Genomic DNA, 26,851 nt, shown 5'->3' on the forward strand with positions numbered 1-26,851 from the left:
GAGACCTCAGACCTTAAGTCATTAGTGGCTACAGATATACATAACTATAATCGTATTTTTTACTTGGAATTTTAATTGCGAAATGCTTTGTGTAGCCTTGAGCGCGTTAGTTGTAGGAATATATTGAATCGTTTCGGGTTTTAAAATTAAGAGCAAGAATGTAAACCATAAACATATTATAATTAAATAGTCTCCATACTCTAAGTTCTTGACGTTAACGATAATCTCTTAGTCACAAATACAGCCTATTCTCCCATTTCGATATTCGGGCGGACCGCCACAGTTGATATAAACGCGTACGCTAAACTAACTTTTAGTACTATACTACCCGCCCCATTACGCGAAAGTTCCGTAAACTTGATAGACCGGATCCGATTATATTTCCAAACTGGAATTTTCAGCGAATCCATCGGCCCACTTCCGGAGTCTGTCGGTCGTAATTGAAGCCTCAGCGCCATCTACACGGAACGTTGCTCTTTAAAATATTAAATTTCGTTCGCGAAACACGAATGATACTGTCCAACTGGGACGCGTAGAGCGACACGACGACTCCCATCCGCATTCGGCCAGTTGACTTAATAAAATTACGAACCCACTGATATGTACCGGAGATATTCCTTCTGTTCTGTCTGTACATTTTGAAAGGAATATCGGGATATTACGAGAAGACGAGCTGGGAGCTCTTGATACGGTGTTTGATTTCGTTATACATTCTTTCATAAGTAACATAATAACAATAAGTATGACACATCCTATTGCTTTAATGCTAATTTTCTAACCGAACCTTTTTTCGGCACTGATACTCTCTTCAAGCTGTGACTTGGACTCGCGACTTACCGTTTTGGATGACTACGTTTTGATAAAAATTTAAGCCTAATATCGGAGAGCACGTTCTGGAGTCGCGAGGGGCTTTGGCTTTGTTTTGAAGCTCGCGTGCGAATCACACGTGATAAAAAAAAACATGAGCTCGTAGCGCCGAGAAAAACGTTTTTAATTTTTATCATTTTAGCCTAATATTCCACCTATCTATCGGAAACCAGATATTTCGGCTTAGCGGAAGTCACGCGTATTTTAGACACTAGAGGGCTCTGTTCTAAGAAAACATCTTGATTACGCAATAACTATGAAAATCAGTTTGGTTTGAAATCTCGTTAATTGTCATACTTATTGTTATTATGTTACTTATGATTCTCTATATTTCCCTTTCTATAAACCATTTCGTTAAGAGTACGGACTATTATACCGATAGTGGGGTTTCGCGGCGATGAAAGAAAATTAGAAAAATACGTCTCATTTAATCCATACATAGACTAGCCACATCCGATTCGAGCTAATTAATTAGAATTTGGGATTTTGAAACCGCAAACTGGAAATATACTATCAAATAACAAGGACTTATATAAACTCCATTTCACGCTGGAGTTGCTGCGTTCGATTAGGCGACAACCGATACGTACAGGATGTCAAGTTAATTCCAATAGATAAGGGACGACCTTCTTAATAATAATTGACCACTCATTGGGCGCTACTATCGCGTCTGGAAATTATTTTTAAGTCTGAAAACCCGTAAAATATTGTTAAATTTGTCACTGATAAATTGCCCGGAAAGTTTATAGAAAAGAGATATTTACAAGGTTCTGGTGTCATAAACAAAATAAAAATAAAAGGGACACTTAAAAAAAAAAACGATATTACGCTGCTCGTAAATTTATTCTATCTAGAGTTCTAGACATTGGCTAAAAAGGCTTGTAAACTAAAACTAAGCCTACTCAAGGGCAGGGCTGAAACGCGGATAAATTCGGAATCGCGTGAAAGGCACTTTAGACTCGCCTCCAAAAAATTGCCGCTTCTAATCTATATAGAAGCTTTCTAAAATTCCGTTAAAATATACAAAATGGTCCCGAAAATGGAGACAGGGCTGACCTTGCCGGGATAAAATATAAAATTGATTTAATGGGGAACGACGGTGATATTCCGTTTTAGTGCCATCAACCAGAGAACCCGTTAATCTAAAGTTCAACCTTCAGTTAACCGTATAACTCGGAAAAGGTACCAAATCCGCCATAAAAAAAGAACGCAAAAAATAATAATCTAAAAAGGAGGACGGGGGTCCAAGATTAAGTCCGGAAGAGTTTCGCAACGCGTGGCCGGAAAAAGAAGGAACTGCATCCTTCTCGGCTGCTCATCCAAGTGGCAGTGATGGAGTTATAAATAGTTGTGGCAGTCCAGCACCAACGACCCTCTCATCCCATCGCGATACGGATAAAGAAGAAGATGGTGGAAATTAATGCCCGAGACACTGTTGATGGTTGCGCGTGAAACGGGGAGAGAGAAAAACCATCGGAGACATGTTTACGGTACTTTTTCCAGGCCTCGAACTTTTCCATAAATATGACGGAAGCGATAAGGAGTCTCCGCGCTTATTCAGAAACATATCTAAGACGTAAATAGATTTTCCTCAACGCCCCATATACCTCTCTCTCACCACTGATACCTGCAGATATTTAACGAGATTGGGAATCACTTTTTTACGATATGACGGTACATAAATTAACTGTCGGCTGTTTTGAAGAAGAAAAAACTAATTATAGAGATGCAAAACTTTTTAATTGGAAACTTCATCTTCGATGTGTTGGGGAAAATATTTCAACGAGGAAAAATGGTTTAAGATTTGATGGTTTATATTGCCGCGGTATTGTTGGAATTTAACTAGTTTTTCTTGGAAAGTTTCCAGAAGTAGGGCTGATGTCAAAATTTAATTTGCTACTAGGAGAAATGATACTACCTGAAATCAAGGCTAGATTTTTTGTGAATACAACTCTAGCACCATCGACTATGAAATCCGAATTTTCAGTCATTTGTTTTTCAAAAAAAAGATCAAGATTTTAGAAAAATCAGTTACAATTAATAATAATCAATAATCTGCTAGGCTATAGTACCCAAGGCACCACCTTAGGCCCGAGCGCTTAGGCCAAAGTCATCTAACGACTTATAATGCTTTTTAAACGGGTGGCCGGGTGCGTAGGAGGGTGGTGGCAAGCCATTCATGGCACGTGAGCCAACAGCTACCTACACTAACTATTTCCGTTAACCTCTACAATTTTTTATGGATTAGTCATTGTATAGAAAACCAAATTTTTTGAAAACATTCTATCGGCATCTCAATTTTCTTACTTTAAAAAATATATTTCTAGACTTTACCACAAAGTTTTGAGCCCCCAGTCCCAAAATACTTCCTACCCAACTAGGTGATAACGACGTTTAATTTGTTTCTTCTCTATAATATAAACAAACCATTAAAGATTAGGTTTAACGCGTAGCACATCAGCCATGTGGTGTCGAGCTGAATGTCTCTTTACTTGCCATAAACCTACAAGATTGCCTACAAGATTGCCTATGAGATTATCTCAAGCGTAATAGATTCTGTCGGCGGGCACTTTCGTCTCACAATAAATTATCCGGAAAATTGAACCTTACCGCCCAACTGCGCATTCATTACACGCTGGTCTGATACGTCACGAATATGCAGTTAACGTCCATACTCTTACGACCTGTTGTAGAGGCTCATTTTAAAGTACTTCAGCATTTCTGGTATCATTTCGAAAAATATTGATTGCACTTAATTCTTAATTATCTCGGGAATTTAATTATTATTTGAAATTTTGAAATTGAAAACTAAAGTAAGTAAGTAACATAAGTAACAATAAACAATAAGTATGACGCTTACTATTGCTTTAATGCTAATTTTCTAACCGAACCTTTTTTCGGCACTGATACTCTCTTCAAGCTGTGACTTGGACTCACGACTTACCGTTTTGGATGACTACTTTTTGATAAAAGTTGCCTAATATCGGAGAGCGCGTTCTGGAGTCGCGAGGGGCTTTGGCTTTGTTTTGAAGCCCGCGTGCGAATTATGCGGGAAAAAAAAACATGAGCTCGTGGCGCCGAGAAAAACTTTTTTAATATTTTACATTTTAGCCTAATATTCCGCCTATCTATCGGAAACCAGATATTTCGGCTTAGCGGAAGTCTGGCGTATTTTTGACACTATAGGGCTCTGTGCTGAGAAAACATCTTGATTACGCAATGACTATGAAAATCAGTTTGGTTGTAAATCTCGTTAATTATCATAATAACATAATAACAATAAGTATACTTATTGTTATTATGTTATTTATGACTTTACTAATGAAACAAATTTCTAAATTCCATATTATTTGAAATTCGTTGACTAATTATGCAAATAGCTAATTTAAAGAAGTTTGCAAATTACTACTCTTTTTGTAAATTACAATATTTCCAATTTAGAAAATGGTTAAGTATCTTTTTTTTTGCAAAATACTAAAGTTATGAATTTTTAAATTTCTAGGAGTAGTTAAATACGAAATAACCAATTTTATAACACAGTTATGTCTACTTTATTTTCAGGAATTTAAATAGCAATATTAGCTCTTCGGTTTCCCCTTCCATAAAAACTTGTTGAGGTTAACGGTAATAGTTAGTGTAGGGAGCTGTTGGCTCGCGTGTCATGAAGGGCTTGCCACCACCTTCCTACGCCTTGTTACCCGGCCACTTGAATTAATGGCTTTAAAAGCCGCTTGATGACTTAGGCCTAAGCTGGTGTTGTGGGTATTAGCTGATTATTATTATTATATCATGTTAACCTTTTGTATGCTTAACCGTAATTACCCTATATATATGAAATGTTTCTTATATTGGGCTTATACTGGAATGGATCTGATGAGTTATCTATAAATTTCACTGTTCACTTAAAGACAATTCGTGAGATAGCGATAGGCCCTAGGCATTTGTTGGACTGGCTACGTGGAAAATCCAAAACTGTCTATCGACAAAAAAAAGTGTTAAATTGACTAAAAGTAGACAAAATTATCAAAGGAAACCTATAGACCGAAATAGCCGTTTTATGAAAATGCCATTACTCGTACGTCAAACGCGTCGGTTGAAATACCGAGGCAAAGGTAATTTGTACCCGCAACACAGTCGTTCTCTTAATCCGTCAAAGTAATTAAACAACAATTAGTCTGGTCCCAGAAAATCCAATCATCCAGGCACGGAAGCTGGCGAAAAATCGTTAGCCTTTGTTTGATATAAAAAGCGCGTTTGCTTGTGGATCCTATTATAGATCGTTTTTGTTTCGCCCCCTCCCGGGGGTTTCTCGCGGAATTGGTCGCGAAAGAGCAAAAAATAAACCGAGGGACACAGCGCCAAATAGAGATAAAGGAAAACCAAGAGATAACCGGGAGTAAAAAATAGAAAAAAAGATGGACAAACTTTGGAGACACGTCTCCCCTCTTACCAGAGCTTTGGCCCCTTTTTTCCCCGATCATCCCACTTGATGCTCCCCTCACACAGCCCACTAACGGTCCACCTTAGAGGTTCTCTTAGGTCCGTGTCAATTCGACCTTGATTTAGGAAAGGACGCGGAATGGAACAGAGAGACCTTTTCAGCTTAGATAAAGAGTCTAACTCTTTTAAGGAAGGAAATAGAGCGATAAGAGGAAGTGGCTTAATGGACATCCCTTTTTCGCCATCCGATCTTCCCCATTCTCATCTTCCACATCGCGACGATTGCGGAGAAATAGTTCGAGTACAACCCCAAAAAAAGGCTGTAAAAAGAACAACGACAGCTTCTGTTAAATTTCTGGAGAGGCCCGGGGATATAAATGGTCCGCTGGATAAAAAAAAATCAATAAAGCCATATTGGGCGTAAATGAAGGCCAAGAACGCATTTGGCCATCGTAAAAATGAAGATGCTGGAGTTAATATCCCAACATAAATTAGACCTATTTCTTAGACATCTTGTAGGTAGACATCCGGGCTACTAGGTTCTTCAGTCGCGTGTTTAGTTAAGGGTAAAGTCTGAATAGAGTTAATATGGCGAGTTTTATGGGAGAATTGATCCGATGGGGGGAGCTGCCTTCGTCATAAAAGAGCCGCTTCTTTTTTAAGCGTGTCTTTAAAGCAGATCGGATGGAAGGTACTTGAAAATATTTCCCTCTTAAGAGAAAGACAGTGCGTCTTCTTGGACAATTGAAGGTAGCTATTTCAAGAGTTAACCAATCGATATAACGCTGTGTTTTAAAGTAATATAATTGTCAGCTCATTAGAAGTGAAGTACGGTGGAATTGGTTATTGTCAAAAGGACTCATTAAGTCGATTTCATTCCGCAGCCCTAGAAAGACAAATAAATCAAAATTGTGGTAAAAGTTTGTTTCGAGCCACAATAGAATTGGTTCCCTTTTGTTTTAGTAAGTTAGTATGGCGCCTATACTTTAAATATTATAGCTACTCCCCGAGTTATTAGTTGCCAGGGTTAACAGATTGCTGACAGGTAAGCTCCTATTCAAGGTAGTTCAGAAACGGGTAAACAATAAGGTCTTTGAAGAAGTATGTAAATACTACCAAGGATGTAGTCACGTTAACAAAGAATACTTTATAGCAACTATAGTCTATGTTTTAATGATTCCCGTCAGATATACTCCGCCTACAGGGAGAGCGAGCCTGCTATTGCGTCAGTGTTTCCCCCCTCCTTAGATTAGACGAGAAAAAGCGATGGGGCGTGGTTTTTCTTACGGGAATAATTCTTGATGCGGTGCCTATACGTTATTATAAAGGCCTGGGCAAGCTGCTTAGCTAGTGGGTGACAGGAGCTTGCGACTTACGCGCGAAAGACCAATAGGTGGCGTACTTCGTTGTCTTTTACTTTTCAAATATTTCTAGATTCGCGCCGAAAGTTTGAATCGTTCGGCGGGCTAATTTTGCTAATATTCTGTCTAATACCATTTTATTAATGGAATTTTCATTGTAAATCCTCAAATTAAAATCTAAATAATAAAGTATTTTACAATAGGCCTTGGCAAAAAATTTAACATTTGAAATAACCTAGTTTTATAAATAACAGTATTTTCTAATAAATTGATTATAATTAATGAATTTATTAGAAAATTAAATATTAACTAATTTATTTTAGTAATGAAAGATTTTGAAAATATCTTACTTAAAACTCGACAAACATTTCACCGCCGCGGAAAAACCGCCTTCCTCCTTATAAGACACTGACTCGACAATGATTATACCCGGGAACTTCGGAAATTCAAAACTCTAATGTAAAGGAAGAGCGCCTCTATCGAAAAATACCGGCGAACTAAAACTTCCAAAAATAAAAATGAAATCAGACGCTCGCACAGGCCTTTATAATAACGTAGGCACCGCTTGATGCTACTCATTGATCTAGTGAAATTACGTAGTTATATTCTGATACATTTAATTTAAAGCGGAATTACAAGATTTCTTAAAAGTCGCGTTTTCCTGCTCTACCGTAAATAGAAAGCTGTATTGGAGGGGCTCTGAAAGCCTCTGATACAGTGCTTTTACCGCGATTGCGAAGGAAGTCGATGTTTATTCAGATTTCGTAACCTCGAAAGGTCATTTTTGCGAATTAGAGGGAAGGAACTGTGGTCCCATCAATATTTGATATTATTCGGAGTCACGAACCGGAAATTTAATCAATTGGGGAAAATATTTCTCCAAATCAAATCAAATACAGAAACGTATACAAGGTACTTCGTGATTCAGATCGTGGAGGAGACCCGCACACGTCTTTGCGCAAATGTCTACCATACACGACTTCATTCGGTATTAAAATAAACTAATTCGGAACCAACTGAACCTTTCATTTTCAGTTTTTTCATAACAAAATAAATATTTATTCTTTATGAAAATGGCACTCTATACATTTTCTGTATATTGATAATAACGTTTTTGAATATACGAAAAAAATGATAAAGCGAATTCGTACGGTGTTATTCTCGACAAATATTGATCTTTACGCCCTGGAAAAAGTCTCTAGGGGAATTCTATTACCAGTGGTTGGTATTGTCCCTAAACTCGAGACGCGACCTGGAAGTTGGATTGGCTTTAGTAATTGAGTTTTGATGGATGATAATTCTCACCAAGGGACCGGTGCCAAATTGAGGCGCTTAAAATTAACGCAATTTCATCCCTTTCTGGGGAAAAATCCACCCAACTCCCCCTGATATAATCTACTTAACTTTTGATAAGACGCTGTAACGCGATCTTAACAATTCCATTATAAGCGAATCACAAATTAGCCGTCCGTAGAAGACTTTAGCCGCTAGATGGGTGTAGAGACTCGTAAGACGAATAGCTTAGACGGTAGGTTTACTGTTGAGACGAAAACGCGACACTCCTTCGGCTTAAATATTCCGGATTAAAATCTAAGAAGGGTTTTAATTTCCATTTCATTTACAGAGCGTCTCCGTGTCGGTGTCAGTATTGACTTTGACGTTTATCTCGCTGGACCGATGGTACGCCATCTGCCACCCTCTTCGCTCCAAGAGCACCGCGGCCAGAGCCAAGACGGCCATCGCCATCATCTGGATGGCTTCCCTCCTCTTCGTCCTGCCGGAAGCGCTCGTCCTGGACACCAAACCGAACCCCAACTTGCGAATCGAGACCAATTACTTGACCGATTGCGCTTTCGGCTGGAGCATACGAGAGACGCGTTTCTACCAACTCTTCATCGTGCTGATGCTGTACGTGGCTCCCTTCTCTCTGATGCTGGTCGCCTACTGCCAGATCGTCCGAGTGCTCTGGAACAAGAACATTCCGGGCTACACGGGGGAAGAGCATCCACCTCCGTACACGGCCAATAATCGGAGACTAGGTACGTCATACACTCTGCCTTACGAATGTTTAGTCGATAACCCTTCCCTTCTAACAAGGAGACGACCCGAGGTGTTACTCACCAATTTTGTTCAAACTCGGGGGATTGGTAGACCTTCATGTAACTGGAAAAATCCTAAAGGGATTTTATTCAATGGGCAACGGTTTTGCCATGGCAACGAAAAATGTTAGAATGGAAATTTTCCCATTGAAAATAACATGGGATTTTGACCGATTCCAAAGGTGAAACATTTTACAAAATTTAAAAGTTTTAAAATACCAAATTATAAAAAAAAAATTAAAAAGTGACGAAAAAAAATCAAAATTGATCACATTTTGATCAATTTGAAGCAAATGGGTGAAAATGAACCGATATGGCTTAAATAGGAAAATTTTTAATTTTATGATGTCAAAAACATTTTTCGTTGCCATAGTAAAACCGTTACCCATTGAATAAATTCCCTTTAGGATTTTTCATGAAGGTCTACCAAACCCCCGAGTTTGAACAAAATCGGTGATAACCACCTCGGGTAGTCTCCTTGTAAGTATATAGAGAATTCGGTTGCCTTCGAGTGCCGAGTTTGTTCGTTTTAATGGGATCCCCAGTTTGATAAGATAATAAAGCCCTGTCTGTCGCGAAAGTAAACCGACATTAGAAGCTATCTTCGAACCCGATCTGTACGCGGCTTCGTTTTCGTCATAATAAAATAACCGCTTAGCAACGGGATATTGAAAGTTGTCGGAGTCAGTTTCAGACAGCACCTTGTACACTCTTAAAAATATTGGGTTGTTTTTGACCCAAATTGGGTGGTTTTTTTACCCATTGTTGGGTCAGTATTTAACCAAACAAAATATTGGGTTGTTTTAGTTTTCACCCAAAACGGGTTATTTTCATAACGCTATTTTGGGTTAAATATATAAGTTACCCAAATATGGGTTGAACATTAGCCCAAAATATGGTTAATATATGACTCAATTTTGGGTTATAATTTAACAATTAATTGGGTTGTTTTTTTTTACCCATTGTTGGGTCAGTATTTAACCAAATAAAATATTGGGTGGTTTCCGTTTTCACCCAAAATGGGTTATTTTAATAACGATATTTTGGGTCAAATTTATAAGTTACCCAAAATATGGTTAATATATGACTCAATTTTGGGTTATAAATTAACAATTAATTTGGTTTGTAAATTTTATCACACCGGAAAGAATATCGTAGGGCCTTGGCAATTTGCAATAAATTTAAACAAGGGAGCTCATTACGTTCTTTCGCTGAAATAACAACACAACATAAAAATAAATATAAAATATTGGAAAAATTTAAATTATAAATAGTAAATTAAATAAAAAATATTCTATACCTTTAGAATCAAAAATTCAGAATCCTTTCAAGCACTCATGGAAACGATGCAAGAATGGCGCAATTTTTTTAATATCCTGTCTTCCAAAGACTACAAGCTCGATGGACACATTTTCGATGCTTATATCGTCTTTGGCGCGTGGGAACTTTGACTTTGATAGTATGACCCAATATATATGCTATTATATTATCTTAAAAACAACCTAATTTTGTTTAACCCAAATGCGTTTCAAGATTTTCAACTAAATTTGGGTTATTTTTTATTCAAAAAGTAGTTAAAAATGAAAAAACCAAAATAATTTAACCCAACGTTTTTAAGAGTGTGTAGAAATGAATGTAACCACTTGTCAGTTTTCTATTTTAGGCCTAAGAGCAAACCGCGTTACTAAATGAGGCACTCTACCTCTTGTTTGAAATTTAATTTGAAGCAATTAGAAGTGAACGTGAGTGGCGTAGATAACATCAAACACTCCGTAGGCTTTTAAAAACACTTCCAGACGCTGAGAAAGTTTGTAAATGTAGGGAGGCTACAATAACGCGTCTTATCTAATTTAAGCCCGTACCAACTCTATTACTATAGAAGGGACGCTTAACGGTGAAGGTAGCTGAAAGGGTAAAACTCGTTTTATTTCCCATTTACCTAGTCCCGGGACGAGCATGTAGATGGCGTGGTCAGTAAACAAGGCCCTCCGTTAGAAGAATCTAATTTTGGGAAACTCTCGTCTGTCTTTTCTTTCTCGGTTCTGTTCCATTCTGGGCGGACGCGGTGTAGCGGTCAAGCATAGGAACGGCGCAATTAGATACGGGATTCCCAACGCCAGTTGCGAAGGACAGATTCGATCCCGGAGAAAAGCGGCCAAAATGTTGATCGCCGTAGTGGTCATCTTCGCACTTTGCTACTTTCCGGTCCATCTCATCAATACCCTCAGGTAATATAAAACTCTACCGTCCATCCACAATTTATTCGGGTCGGCTACTCAACGATTCACCTTTAACCGCCTTTTCCACTTTTACCCTTTGAAGATCCCAAAAATGCCGTAAAAGGGAAAGGCTCATCGTTCATTCTCTGTAAAGCTGATAAAAGCTTATTGAATCAGAAGGGGCTAAAGACACGCCGTAATTGCGTTTTAAAACAAAAGGAAATCGTAGTCGGCCGGGAAGCCATCGTTAAGGCGCGCATCCCCTCCGAATTAACGTTACTAACGCGTCTACGGAGATGGGAAGCTGGGGATAGGGCCCAAAGAGAGGCGAATAAATTCGTCTAGAAAATTAATTGCCACAGAAAGCGTACAACTCTGCGGTGGCAACTCGCGTTGACCGTCATCCGCCCAGTAATCCTCCACGAATCGCCTCTTATTAGATGGATAAAACCCGAAATTGTAGTAAGCCCGTTACTCAAATCTTCAATTTTTTTATAGGAAAAATAGGATTATTTTTCTAAAAATATAGGACTTTATAGGACTATTTTTTCAAAATTATAGGATTTTATAGGTCTATATATGCTATTTAATTAATGCATTTAAAAACAAAATCTATATTTAGAGAAATAAGTTTTTGAAACTATTTAACCATTTTATCACAAAAATATACTAGCCGTGTTAACAATAACAAAAGTGTAGACTAGAATGACTTGGTATAGGAATTTATCCTATAGCTAAATCTAGCAATTTAACTGAGTGGCTGGATTTGAAATTGGCAAAATATCAAAATTATAGGATTTTATAGGACTTTTGAGGGATTTAGCTAAAAATATAGGATGTTATAGGACAGTTTTGAAAGTATAGGATTTTATAGGAATTATAGGACCTCTGGGGGCCCTGCTGTTAGCATCTACACTCGAACCTTCGCAATTTGTGTTAAAATCCTCACTAAAAAAGGATATAAGAAATCTTTCCATTGACAGGAACATTTAGGAACAAAGTATTCATCCGTCTACAAGGGGATATTTTTAGATTCATATTACCCAAACGAGCGTGTTAGTTTATGGATCGAGTTTCCAAGGCAACGCTAAAAAGCGAAGGACGGAAAAAAGGATGGACTTATCAGGCGGACTTAATTCCGAAAATCTCCGTTCTTCGAGCGAAAGAAAGAGAGGAAAAAAATGGAAAATTAAATTTTATTCCTGAAAGTTTCGGAAAGCCACGTCATACCGCGGTAAATCTTTCCGGGTAACTTTAGAAAAATAAACGTGAAAGAAATCTCATTAAAAAATTTCTCAAGTCCTTAACTGGATTCTTCTCAGACGCGAGACAAATTGTTTTAAAAGGAGGGTGGCTTAGTAATATTCGTTCGGATAAATTCAAAAAACATTGACACAGCGACAAAATTGAGCTGTTTAATACTCTTACTTTCCCGTCACTTACGCTATAGTGGAATGGAAAGGCTTAGCAAATATAGAATATTTCAAAAGCAAAATTATCTCGGATTTTCGAGTGAGCTAGTCAACGTAGTTTGGAACGAAATTACCCTCTTGAAAATCAGAGTCGGTGGAAGATGAGTTACGAGGACTAGGGTCTTACGTGTTTCGAAATATATAGTAGGATCAACTCGCTGTTTCGAATAAGCGAGAAGCTCGAGAGGAGATGCCCCCGGGGCGATTACCACCGCCCAAAACACCTATAAGCCTCTTCCGGTTTCCAACCACCGTGGACGACCTTCAAATCCACTTCAACGGAGTTTCCGCATCTCAGACGCGCTACGGTTAGAAAAGAAACCCGGGGATTGCGAAACAAAAGGACTAGAGATGGCGTTGGTGCTAGTATAAAGTTATCTCAGATTTACCGCCTAGGGAAAAGTACGGGACGTATAGACACCATTCGGAGTTGATGGTATAGAAAAGCGTTGAACTCGTTAAAAACGTTTCCTTTGAAATTTACTTTTTCGACGAAAAGTCCGCGGCCATTTCTCCAGTATGGTCGAAACTACCCGCGATGAAAACTCAATTTCATTTCCATCGTTGTTGCGCCCGAGACCAGAGTCGGGTTTGAAGTGGCTTGGCCACTCTGAATTTAAATGAAAAATTGGGAAGAGATGGAATAACACACTCTAATTTAGGGTCGTCTAACTGCCTCAACCACAAACTCACGTTTCTAGTTTTTGAAATTGTTAATTTTCTTTTTCACCCTTGAAAGTTATTCTGACGCTGTGGAAAAGTTACGACCTACGAAACAGTACGGTCCAAATAGGCGTGGTTTTAAAGTATAGTTTGGACTAGGGAGTTATTACATATTGTACACGCAGCCATAATGAAAGTCATCTGAAGGTTAAAACATTAAACTATTATGGTATATTCCCGTTGGATAGAATCTTATTGGGTCGAATTCCCAATGCATCGAATCAAAAAATATACTTTCCCAATTGATCGAATTCTAATTTGGCAATCCCATTGGGTCGAATCCTAATTTTGCAATCCCATTGGGTCAAATCCCATTTATTCGAAAACGTTTATAGCATATTTTTACCTATCCAAATCGAAGTAAAAAACAATACCCGAACTGAGAGAAAATAATAATAATAGTAAAAAATATTTTGAACACATAAATTAACTCGTATTCCTAACTTGTATCGTTTTCTTAGGTTAGGTTAGGTTTCATGCTTTCACTTGTGAGCAAACAAAATGTCGGTCGAATGGGACAGGTGGTCGAATAGGACAGTCGGTCGAATGGGATTTGGTTGAATGAAAATCGACCCAATGGAACAAAAGCAACTATTATTATAATATTATCTTTTTAATTATAATATAAATGGATATTAAATAATTTAACACTGAAAAGAAAATGTATCGGTTATTAGGAACAAAAAATAAATTAGTAACATCAAAAGGATATGATATAGCTCTTACTAGAGAAATAAGGGTCTAGGTGTCCAGAGGTGTCCAAATTATATTAAACGTTATTTTTTAGCGTAAGTTTTATGTATAATTTAGAGGTTAACGTTTTGAAAGTCAAGCTCACCATTTTGAAGGTCAACATCGTTATTTTGATGGTCGTAATCGACATTTACAAAAGTTAGCCCGTAATGGTCACCCTGATCTATGCCATAGTAATGAAACACGTACATCTAGGAAATACAGGCCGTATGAATATGTACTTATTTATAAACAAAATTTTCGTGCTGTTATCTATACAGGGTGTTCCAAGGGGTTATGCAAAAATTTGAAGGAGTTGTAGGGGGTGAGTTGAGAAGTATGCCTGTTGTTTTTCCCATTTTCCTACGATGAGTTAAAAGAGCGCCAGAGAGCTTCAAAGTTTGGCCTACTGCCCCCTGGAAGTAGGCTGCAACAAGCGCAAAACCAAGCAGCAGGGACTTTAAATACTGTTTAAGTTTACTTTTTTACGCTGCAGGCTACCTCGACTTGTTTACAAAGTCCTTTTTTACCTATCACCCGAACCCCAACCTTAATGTTCGCATTTCCCTGCTGCTTATTTTTGCACTGGTTGCAGCCTACTTCCAGGGGCTAATAGGCCACACTTTGAAGCTCTCTGGCGCTCTTTTGACTCATCGTCGGAAAATGGGAAAAAAACAACAGGCATACTTCTCAACTCACCCCCTACAACTCCTTCAAATTTTTGCATAACCCCTTGAAACACCCTGTATAGAAAATCACTACAATGGTTAAATTCGGGACGGGGACAAGCCTTGATTTGTCCAACTCTACCCTTATTTTTCCAAATCAGTTTACGAAATGCTTCTTCGAAATTTTCTTGAAAAAAGGATTCATGAAAAAGGTTCTCAAAAAATAATTTTTCCAACTGAACTTCATTTTTCAATTGTACTTAATTTTTCCGATTGGACATATTTGTTACCGACTGGATCTAATTTTTTCCGATTGGACTTAATTTTTCCGATTGAACTAATTTGTTACCGGCCGGGCCTACTTTTTTCAGATTTAACTTAATTTTTCCAATTGAACTTAATTTTTTCCGATTGGATTTCGATTTGACCTATTTTTTCAATTTGTCCTAATTTTTCCTATTAGACTTCATTTTTTCGATGGGACCTAATTTTTTCGATTTGACCTAATTTTTTCGATGGGACCTAATTTTTTCGATTTGACCTAATTTTTTCGATTTGTCCTAATTTTTTCGATTTGACCTAATTTTTTCGATATGTCCTAATTTTTTCGATTTGACCTAATTTTTTCGATTTGTCCTAAATTTTTCGATTTGACCTAATTTTTTCGATTTGTCCTAATTTTTTCGATTTGTCCTAATTTTTTCGATTTGTCCTAATTTTTTCGATTTGTCCTAATTTTTCCTATTAGACTTCATTTTTTCGATGGGACCTAATTTTTTCGATGGGACCTAATTTTTTCGATTTGACCTAATTTTTTCGATTTGACCTAATTTTTTCGATTTGTCCTAATTTTTCCTATTAGACTTCATTTTTTTGATGGGACCTAATTTTTTCGATTTGACCTAATTTTTTCGATTTGTCCTAATTTTTTCGATTTGACCTAATTTTTTCGATTTGACCTAATTTTTTCGATTTGACCTAATTTTTTCGATTTGACCTAATTTTTTCGATTTGACCTAATTTTTTAGATTTGACCTAATTTTTTAGATTTGACCTAATTTTTCGATTTGACCTATTTTTTCGATTTGTCCTAATTTTTCCTATTAAATTCATTTTTCGATTTGACCTAATTTTTTCGATTTGACCTAATTTTTTCGATTTGTCCTAATTTTTCCTATTAGACTTCATTTTTTCGATGGGACCTAATTTTTTCGATTTGACCTAATTTTTTCGATTTGTCCTAATTTTTCCTATTAGACTTCATTTTTTCGATGGGACCTAATTTTTTCGATTTGACCTAATTTTTTCGATTTGTCCTAATTTTTCCTATTAAATTCATTTTTCGATTAGACCTAATTTTTTCGATTTGACCTAATTTTTTCGATTTGACCTAATTTTTTCGATTTGACCTAATTTTTTCGATTTGACCTAATTTTTTCGATTTGTCCTAATTTTTCCTATTAAATTCATTTTTCGATTTGACCTAATTTTTTCAATTTGACCTAATTTTTTCGATTTGACCTAATTTTTTCGATTTGTCCTAATTTTTCCTATTAGACTTCATTTTTTCGATGGGACCTAATTTTTTCGATGGGACCTAATTTTTTCGATTTGACCTAATTTTTTCGATTTGACCTAATTTTTTCCATTTGACCTAATTTTTCAATTTGACCTAATTTTTTCAATTTGACCTAATTTTTTCGATTTGACCTAATTTTTTCGATTTGACCTAATTTTTTCGATTTGTCCTAATTTTTCCTATTAGACTTCATTTTTTCGATGGGACCTAATTTTTTCGATTTGACCTAATTTTTTCAATTTGACCTAATTTTTTCGATTTGACCTAATATTTTCGATTTGACCTATTTTTTTCGATTTGACCTAATTTTTTCGATTTGACCTAATTTTTTCGATTTGACCTAATTTTTTCGATTTGTCCTAATTTTTCCTATTAGACTTCATTTTTTCGATGGGACCTAATTTTTTCGATTTGACCTAATTTTTTCGATTTGTCCTAATTTTTCCTATTAAATTCATTTTTCGATTAGACCTAATTTTTTCGATTTGACCTAATGTTTTCGATTGGACCTAATTTTTTTGATTGGACCTAATTTATTCGAGTGGACCTAATTTTTTCGATTTGACCTAAATTTTTCGATTTGTCCTAATTTTTCCTATTAAATTCATTTTTTCGATTAGACCTAATTTTTTTCGATTTGATCTAATTTTTTCGATATGTCCTATTTTTTCCTATTAGACTTCATTTTTTCGATTGAACCTAATTTTTTTGATTGGACCTAATTTTTTCAATTGGACCTAATTTTTTCAATTGGACCTAATTTTTTCAATTGGACTAAATTTTTCGATTTGACCTAATTTTTGGCAACTGACCGCCCTATCCCTCCCATAAGGGAAACTAATTTCTGCCAAGGTACGTTTGAAGTGAATAACAATAGCAGAATATGGAAATGAGTGAAGGGCGAAATATATTATATATACTTTTGGTCACATTTATATTTTTTCATTATACACTTTCGGAGTTAGAAAAAGGGAATAGAATAGACTTAATACAGAAGAAAGTTTCGTTGGCCAAAGAAATGAGAGAGAGAGGCTTCATATAAAATGGGGTTTTGTATTTTCGTACGTAATATTCGATTCCCGGCTCCCAGCTTCTATATTTCATTTTGCTAAAATGGTTTTCGCCGGAATTTAGAGAAGGTTGGTCGCGCGCGCCAAATTCTTTCTTCCTTTCTCTTTCTCTCTCTCTCTTTTCCTCTATTCTTTCATAATAATGTGCTCCTGAGATTCCCCCTAGTGGCAGAATATATATATATATATATATATATATATATATATATATATTAGCACCCCCTTTAATTTCACCCTTTGACAAATCCACGAAATAAAAAATAAGAGATTCGACCCCGATTTTCAAGATTATAAACTTTAGCACTTTCAATAATACGAGTAATTCATGAATTTCAAATAGTTCGATAGGAATTACCAAAGTTTAACGTGGATAAATTAGGCAAGAACTTGTAATTGCAAACGTATAGCTTACGGCACGTCAAATGGGACGTATGTGTTTGGCTTTGAGATTTGTAACTCACCCAATAAATGTAAACAGGAAATTATACATATATTCACTAGGAATGTCTAATGAAGACGGCGTTGGCCAGGATGATTTCCATTGAAACGGCCGTGGTTTAGAGTCGTGATAGGATCAGTTCAACGTTGACTCGACGTTAAACTTTGTCTCGAATAGAAGTTCACTTACCTCATTTGCTCTTTTATAACAATCTAAATACGTGAATTGAAGATTAAATGAAACAATTTCGTGAAAAATCAATCCGTGGTTTCTTAAATCCATTTTCTGGTAAATTTATTTTTCGAGTCGACCTCTTCCATTTTCTCGGCGACAGCGGCGGCTTCTTAGCGATGTCAAACAGACACTGAATTGCTTACTACAAGTTTCATCTCTTACTATTTATAAAAACATTGTGCATTTGGAATAATATACAAAATTTCTTAGAGGCCTAGGTTTTTTTCTGCATGTCCCCCTTTAAGGGGGAAGACTACAGTGGTATACAGTGGTCATTGTATACTTTCGCGCTATTTCAAGCTGAACTCTTTTAATTTAGTATTTTAACTTATAATTTTTTTATTTCAGTGTAAAACAGCCTCTTGTTTAGTGCCTAAAATAATTTTTACAATTTTAAATTTAAAAGTAATTAAGTTATTACGTTTTAATTCGGAGCCCCGGAGCTAAACAAGTTGGGCAAGCGCCAAAACTACCCTTTAGTTAGGACCTTATATCTCGTTAACTATTAATATTAGAATTATCAAAATTATTTTGAGCACTAGAGGAAGGTTCAGCCTAATAAGAAAAATATAATTCAATTATGTAATTGTTAAAACAGAAACGTTCAGCTTGAACGAAAAAGAGGCTTTTACTGTACTCTTCCCCCTTAAATTAACTTAGTGGAGCACAAATACCCTGGTGGGTGGCCAACCGCTGAACATTTTGGCCTAATTTAAAGTGGGACAGGCCTTTAAGCATTTATAAACTTAAATATGGTTTATAAATAAGTTTATATCCCTATGAAGTATAACTTTTATATTTTACATATAATAAACACGGAAATATTTTCAACGGTGATGCGTTGTGCACATCCGCGGTGTGACGGGAAATTCACGCTCATTAGAAAGTGCTTCGATACAGCGAAGATACGCGTTTCATATTTTTGATCTAGAGGAACACTTCTGTCCTATGAGAAATTTTATATACTTCTGGTGTAACGTCTTATATTCAACTTAGCAGCATTCGCATTGCGGCGACAATGGAGCCATTGACACACCCAGTGTATAGATATAAAATTTCCGAGGAGCCAGCTACTTATGTAAAAATTATACAAAAGATTTCTGATTGCCAAAGATTTCCTTCGATTTCTAAAGGTTTTTTTCGGTTGCCAGTAATTTTATTATTTCAAAAATAATCTTGGATTTTTAAGATTTCCATTAAAGATTTCCAGAATTTTTTCGATGCCAGGATTTCCAGGATTATTTACTGATTAGCCAAGATTTCCCCGATTTCTAAAACTTAATTTTGATTCCAAATGATTTCAATTTTTAAAATAATCTTTCAAGATAATTATTAAAGATTTCTCTATTTTATGATTTTCTTTTGATTTTCTAACAGTATTTTGGATTATTTTTATTTTCAAGGTATATTTTCAATAACTTAAAGTAAAATTTAATAAAGGTTCTGCTACTACATGGAGGTTAATAAAATTATTATTTTCGATTATATTTGATTTTCAAGGATAATGTTTCTATTAATTTTGATTTCCCAAGTTTTTTTTTCGATTATTTTTTATAATCATAAAAAAAGTGTGCTTCAAAGTGATTAGCACACAGAACAACCCCAGCTTTAAATAACTCCGCCTCTCGTCCAAATAAATCCATCCTCCCAGAATTCTCAATCCATTGGGAACATCTTAATAATAATAAAGTGACGTGACAAGGCTTAATTAGTAGTAGTTGGATAATAGGCGTAAGAAATGTTTTAATAACGTAAAGAGTAGTAATTAGTATTAATTACCTTAAAGAATTCTTAGGGAAACGGAAAAAAGATAAATCTGAGTTATTAGCTCTCGAATTTTCACAACTATGGGCCGCGCAATTTTGTTTATTCCACTTCGATGATTTGCTAAAACTCTCCATTTTGAAAGCTTGTCTCCCGGGTCCCCCCGGAAATAAAAATATAAATTTAATTTATTTTTGCAGTACGAGCGGCCGCGCGCAGGTGGCGCTAGCGTATTTTAGTCTGCCAAATTTCCTATTGAGATGCTCATCCTTATGACTGTACCCGTGTCCCAGTCATATTCCTTCATCCATGCCCTTAGAGTGAAATAGTCTCTCATCGATGTTTTTAATTTCACCTTTCTCTCGAGCTCCGTTTCACCAAAAGTAAATAGGAGGAGAAAGTCTATCACTGGCTTCAGATTTTACCTTCCACCATGCTGGACACCCTTTTTGAAGAGCTAGTGATCACGTGATATTTCTAACCAATAAGGATAGCACATTACGCGCGAAGTAGTGCATTTGTGGTATTCCGGTCCGCGCTCAAGATGAAAATTTTGAATTTTATTCCCTGGCAACCATGTCACCGCCTCGCGATTTCAAATAGTCTCTCTGTCAAATGCTGACCATTATTTCCTTCGATAACGGTTGATTTTAATTAATAATTACTATATCAATTGTAAAATAAACAAAAAAAGCTCGTAGCTATGGCTATTATTTCAGTTAAACTTGCAAATTGTTAGGCCTTAACATCGTAGATTTACCAATTAGTCCCGATCTCCGCTCTTAGATGGCGCCACGCTCTCCACGATTTAAGCGAACGTTATTCTAGTTACGGTTGATTACTTTTCAAAAGTCGTGTTATTATTTTTCAAAAGTCGTGTTATTATTTTTAAAATGTCGCATTTTAGTTTCTATCATATATCTACTTTATTTAGGAACTAAATTAACCAAATTATCGAAAGCAAAAGTTTAATATTCACGTATTTTATAGAGAACTATTTTTCATCGTGGCGGAGTACAACCGATACCTTTGTGTCCCTGTAAAGAGGCGAGGGGGAAGTCATTTCCGAAGCCCAAACATTTTACCCCTCAAATAAGACGTCGTGCGGTTGGACCCAAGTGCCAGACTTTCTCCCCCTATTTACTTTTGGTTTCACTCGGGAACAGACGCTAAAATAAATTATTCGCCTGTAAATGAAAACCGTAAATAAGAAGGACTTTTAATTTCAAAACGCGTGAATCTCGATAACATCGGGTATTTATAAAATCGAATTACTCGGGCTTAGCAAAATTTATATGTATTTGTCTTAGACAATAAGATTATCCCTACCGAACCAGCGAACGCCTATTGATACAATGTAACAGTTGAAGTTTTCCAAATCAATTTCTTTACTATAGTTTAGCTTATATTTTTGAATTTACTTTTGGTTGTCGGCCAGGCAGCCATGGATAGTAGATTTTAGAGGATCGGTAAAAAGCCTGGTGTTTAGCCCCCGTAGCCAATCACACTAAGGGAGTCGTCCAAGGTTATTTTAAAAAAACAAGTATCGCTAAGAGTGGACGATACTGCTCGAAAAAAGAAAAAAGATAAACACGAAGTACATTTTTACGCCAAAAGGTATTTTATTTATAGATTAGATATGATATACTAAATATTAGTTGATTGTTTTTATTGTATTAAAAAACCAAAATTTTAAATTACTAAAATATAAAGCGCAAAAAATTACGTAACAATATCAACCGCATTAGATTTCCATTTTGAAATTTTAAGATCACGTGGTACAAACGACCTTGCAAGACTCCCTCGGAGTCTCTCGAGCTGATTGATACGCGGGGAGAAATAAAATGCACTGTGGAAGGGTATCGCATGATGACTTAGGCCTAAGGTGGTGCCTTGGGTATTAGCCTAGCTGATTATTATTATTATTTATTATCGAAAACCTGTCCTCTTAATTTACTGTCCATGAGGCAGCGTACTCAGGCGTGTTGAGTTTTTAAATTTCAGGCGAATATTAACGTTTTGGATTAAGGGGGGTTCAGTTTATAGGTCGGGGATGGTTAACTTTTAATCAATAGATAAAGCTCTCAAAATTATTCGTAAAACGTTTTGATCAAGTAATTTATATTTCCGTATTATCCGATTAATTTTTGATAAATTTGTAAAATTAATCGGAAAAACGACGTTTTTTTCGATAAAAATCTCAAATTTTCCGAATAATATATGTTTTTAATCATTTTCCGAAATATTAACCGGTAAATTTCTTTGTTTATATTTTTTCCCCAAAAAATCAATTTAATCGTGGATAATGATTAACCGTTACCGACCTCTAGTTCAGTTTGAATATTAAATTTGGCGCCTCTTTTAAATGTAATAAAAATACACTTTTGGTGCCCAATTTTAAGAGAGGTACATTGTACCACTTTACCCCTCCCCGTTCCTTGGATTCGGCAGCTGATCTTACTTCGTTCGGTCAAAAAAACAGCCTTTAAAAAACACGATAAAAATAAATTTAACGTCTATATTGACCTACAGTGGAAAGGAGCAATTCAACATCGTAAAATCAAGAACACACGCAATAAGTAAAGTGTGAGGGTCAGGCAAACACACGCCTCGAGAAACCGAACCACGATACTCTTTTGTCGGGAGGAAAATAAGAAAGGTACTTCGTACGAAAGAAATGTGAAGAATATATGTAAGACGCTTCAAAATATATAACGGGAACATTTCTCAAACGGAGGCGCAATAAATGTCGGTTTGCGAAAAAAGCAATTGTGATGAAAGCTAGGCTGGTGGAGATACCGTACCTTAGATTGGATACGTGGGGGAAACCTACAAAGACGATATTTCCAAGGTTATTTAGAGGTCGAAGCCGTATTTATAGATTGAAACTTTCAGTGTTTTTTTTATATATCAAACGTGTTATTATTAATGGTAAGCAATAAATCATTTTCCGAGAATTACAAGATATTATTTTTAACATTTGTAAAGTTTTCAACATCAATTTTATTCACCGAATAATTTTTTTGCGTGTTTCTATGTTTTGTTAAAGTGATATTTATCCAAGATGGTTTAAAGCCAAGCTATCAAGCGACTTTTAATGCCATTAATTCAGGTGGCTGGTTTACGCTACGTAGAAGGGTGGTGGCAAGCCCTTCTGGCCAGTCGAGCCAACAGCTCCCTACACTAACTATTACCGTTAACCTCTACAAGTTTTTATGGAAAACCCCTTTAAAATTCAATACATCTGTTGATTTACCTTTTTTTGGTGTAATTATGTTTCATGCTTTTCGAAACACGTAAACCTAAAAATTACGCGTAGATAGACAATTACAAAATATTTTGTTTAGATGACTAAATATAAAATACAGATTTTTTGAATTTTAATTATAAGCGTCTAGTACGTGTGTCCAAGATCTAACAAGGAAACATCCCGAAGTGTAACCCACCGATTTTGTTCAAACTCGGGGGGCTGGTAGACCTTCATGTATCATGAAAAATCCTAAACGGGATTTATTCAATGGGCAACCGTTTTGCCATGGCAACGAAAAATGTTTTAGACAACACAAAATATTAAATTTTCCCATCGAAAATAACATGTGATTTTGACCTCAAATTGATCAATCATTGATCAATTTTGATGCTTTCTTTTGTCAATTTTCATCTGTTTTTTCTATTTTTGGCATTTTCGAAATTTCGAAATTTGTTCAAATGTTTCACAGGAAGGCCCCTATGAATCGGTCAGTATCCCATGTTATTTTCAATGGTAAAAATTCCATTTTTGTTGTCAAAAACATTTTTCGTTACCATGGCAAAACGTTTGACCATTGAATAAATTCCCTTTAGTATTTTTCATGATAAATGAAGGTCTACCAATCCCCCGAGTTTGAACAAAATCGGTGGGTTACGCTTCGGGATGTCTCCTTGTAAGTGTAGCGGAAAAATCGATGACTTCTATTTTTTTTTAATTTAATAATGAAATCCTTCTTAGTTTTGACTAAGACTCGGCTAAAATGCAAAAATCAATCTTGTACATTTAAATGAGCAACAGCTAAAAGCATTTAGCTAATGAAAGTTAATCAATTGTTCGCCAGACGAGAGCGAAATAGTTGGTTTTTCTCTTCGCTAACCGTGAAAAAAGTATTTGTTTTAAAGAATAAAATTAAGTTTGTTAGAAAGAAGTTGAGTCTTAAAAGCTGCGTTCAGACTATGTGAAAATATTACGTTTGCGTCGATCGTGTCGGTTCTTTCGATTTCTTACACCGTTCAGACTTCTCAACAGAGACTTTAAATTTTCGCGCGTGTCGTTTACATTTTTTCATTTCGTTCCGCTCAAAAAGTTCATAGCAGGCATATAGCCTTATGCCTCATCAGCGCTGACTCTAGGTAGTGGCGACCTTTAGAACCATCGAAATACTATAACCAATCAGAGGTGGATAAAAAATTATTTCAATTTTTCCGCCGTTATTACTGAGCTCTGATTGGATGAACAATCACTTTTTATGTTAATCTCCGTGCAAGGTTGGTTCCTTTCTGAACAGTGAAATGAACGAACCGACGCGACCAACATAACCGAAACGACACGACCGATGCTAACGTAATATTTTCACATAGTCTGAACGCTGCTTAAGGCTTAGCGGCAGAGGCAGGGGGGGGGGGAAGGTGGAACACATTTTATTCTTTTCGGGGGAGGAAATTGCATCCCACAGCCCGACTTCCGTTGCCCACTAAAGTAATTGAACTAGAAGAAGTTCATATGCCCAGGTACGAGTCTAACGGAACAGAGGGGTGGTTTTTTTATTCCGTTTGAAACTAATTCGAAAACGTGTTACCATACAATTTCCTACTTTTTACAATCTTTCTCAGTTTGAAGTACCGACGCTAACGTTTACTACTTTCCTTCGAACAGGTACACGACGGGCCTACCCCAGAGTCACGTGACGACGGTGGCGTCCTTGCTTTCTCATTGGCTCTGCTACGCCAACAGCGCCATCAACCCAATCATTTACAATTTCATGAGTGGTGAGTGTACCCCTTTCCGTACTATGACGACGTAGACCGTAGCGCCCCCACCAGAGACGGAATCTCCGCGGAAACTTCCGGGTACCGTTAGAAAATTCCAAGGTTTTATTATAGGATGTAATTCTTAGTGAGCGGACAGCGCTGTTTATGGCTGGAGTGGATAGAACGACACCCGTGATTTAAGTGTAAGGTTAGATTAAGGTCTCGCGAGATCGAATTCCACTCAATAATATAGGGTTCGGCGGTAAGCCTTAGCTTAATCGTAAATAAGCGAGGTATAATTAGAGTATGGATTTCGTGTCGGCGAGTGATAAAAGGGCTCCCGAAATCGAGTCGTTTCCGCTTCCCCCCCCCCCCAACCCCACCCTCCGGTTCAGGAAAAGAAAAGTTCCCAGAATTCAGCGTCGCGATATAATCTATTAGGTTTTCAGCACCACCTTTTTCCACGGAGAATAACAGATTAATGTAATTATGGGATACATCCCGTAATTAGTACTTCACCATCGGGAAAAAAATCGCTTTTATCGGAGGGGCAGGTCACTTCCATTTTGGGTGCGTCTTAATCATAGTAAAATAATTAAATCAGGGTAATCAAGATTAGAAAATCAAAATCTAATCAAGATTAGAAAATCTAATCACGATTTAAACGAGATTTAATCATTCTAATAATGATCTAATCTTTTTAATCAGGATTTAATCATTCTAATCATGATCTAATCTTTTTAATTAGATTTAATCATTTTAATAATATTTAATCATTTTAATCATGATTTAATCAATATAATCGGTCGAATCGAGAATTTATCATTAAAATCAAAACTAAAGTACGATTTAATCATACTAAGGACGATAAAAAATTTTAATCAGGATTTAATCATTTTAATCAGATTTAATCATTTTAATCAGATTTAATCATTTTAATCATATTTAATCATTTTAATCATATTTAATCATTATAATCAGATTTAATCATTTTAATCAGATTTAATCATTATAATCAGATTTAATCATTTTAATCAGATTTAATCATTTAATCATGATTAAATCAGATTTAAACATTCTAATCATGATTAAACGTGATTTAATCAACTTAATCGTGATTAAATTGAATTTAATCCAAATAATCACGATTAAATCTGATTTAATCTTTTGAGGGGTGCGTCCTTTATCAAGGAAGTGACCTGCCCCTCACTTTTATCCTTAGTTAAATTTTATTTGCAAAGTAAAAACTGTATCGAGTTACGATAGGAGATGGTGGGCGAAACCCTGCTGGGTCGCTTCTCCCTGAACACCTGCTTGGAATGTCCTGGTGAACACCTTTCTTAGTCTATGTCTAAAGCAAATTAACTTTGTGATTGTAGGATTTAAAAAAAAATATCAATGTTCGTACAATCATCTTAGAGGCTTGTTCTAGCGTGCTTGCTCCCTTTCGATTACGAAGTGGCCAGAAGGCTTTGGGTAGATTTTAAATATGTAGATAGGGTACTCATTTATTGGTAAAATTTTTAAAACCATTGTATACAATGATACATAACGATATGTCCCTTAGGGAAAGTGATTGGTAAAATTTGATATCAAAATTACCTCAAGAAATTGTCATATTTGATCTTATTACAAAGTCTGAAAAACCACTTTATTAAAAATTATTTTATTAAAACAAAATTGGATTCAAACTGTATTTGTTTGGATTTCAGTTGGATCCAAATTTGGAAATTTAATCAATATTAAATTTTTAATATTGTTATATTTACACATAACGGAGTAGTTAGGACTTTCGCCTCACAGCAAGAGGAGCCTTGTTCGATCCCAGCTTGTGGCACTGGGTGAAAACATGGAACAACTCCTTCCGCGTTGAGTTTGCAATTAGTTCTCTCCCCACTGGTTTAAGGGGTTTCCCCAAAGCTCTTCGGTTTCCCCTTCCATAAAAACTTGTTGAGGTTAACGGTAATAGTGAGTGTAGGGAGCTGTTGGCTCGCGTGGCATGAAGGGCTAGCCACCACCCTCTTACGCATTGTAACCCGGCCACTTGAATTAATGGCTTTAAAAGTAGCATGAGGACGTTAGGCCTAAGGTGGTGCCTTGGGTATTAGCCAGCGGATTATTATTATTATTCATATTATTATTTAAAATACAAAAATTAAACGGGATTTTTTCGGTGCTGTTAA

The 26,851-nt window shown here is 36.1% G+C and overlaps 1 protein-coding gene across 3 annotated transcripts in view; it reads left to right on the plus strand.

The window, feature by feature from the left end:
• Window positions 1-26,851, plus strand: part of LOC149935101 (orexin/Hypocretin receptor type 1-like) — a 50,526-nt gene that overhangs the window by 22,871 nt on the left and 804 nt on the right. For all 3 annotated transcript variants that reach the window (XM_090181248.1, XM_090181250.1, XM_090181249.1), the window contains exons 3-5: window positions 8,293-8,707; window positions 10,839-10,995; window positions 24,574-24,686. In XM_090181248.1, coding sequence (XP_090037374.1) covers window positions 8,293-8,707; window positions 10,839-10,995; window positions 24,574-24,686 — 685 coding nt within the window. The remainder of the gene's footprint in view (window positions 1-8,292; window positions 8,708-10,838; window positions 10,996-24,573; window positions 24,687-26,851) is intronic.

Source organism: Leiobunum rupestre, chromosome 7 (assembly GCF_980474605.1).
Source record: "Leiobunum rupestre chromosome 7, qqLeiRupe1.1.hap1, whole genome shotgun sequence".
Taxonomy (NCBI): Eukaryota; Metazoa; Arthropoda; class Arachnida; order Opiliones; family Sclerosomatidae; genus Leiobunum; species Leiobunum rupestre.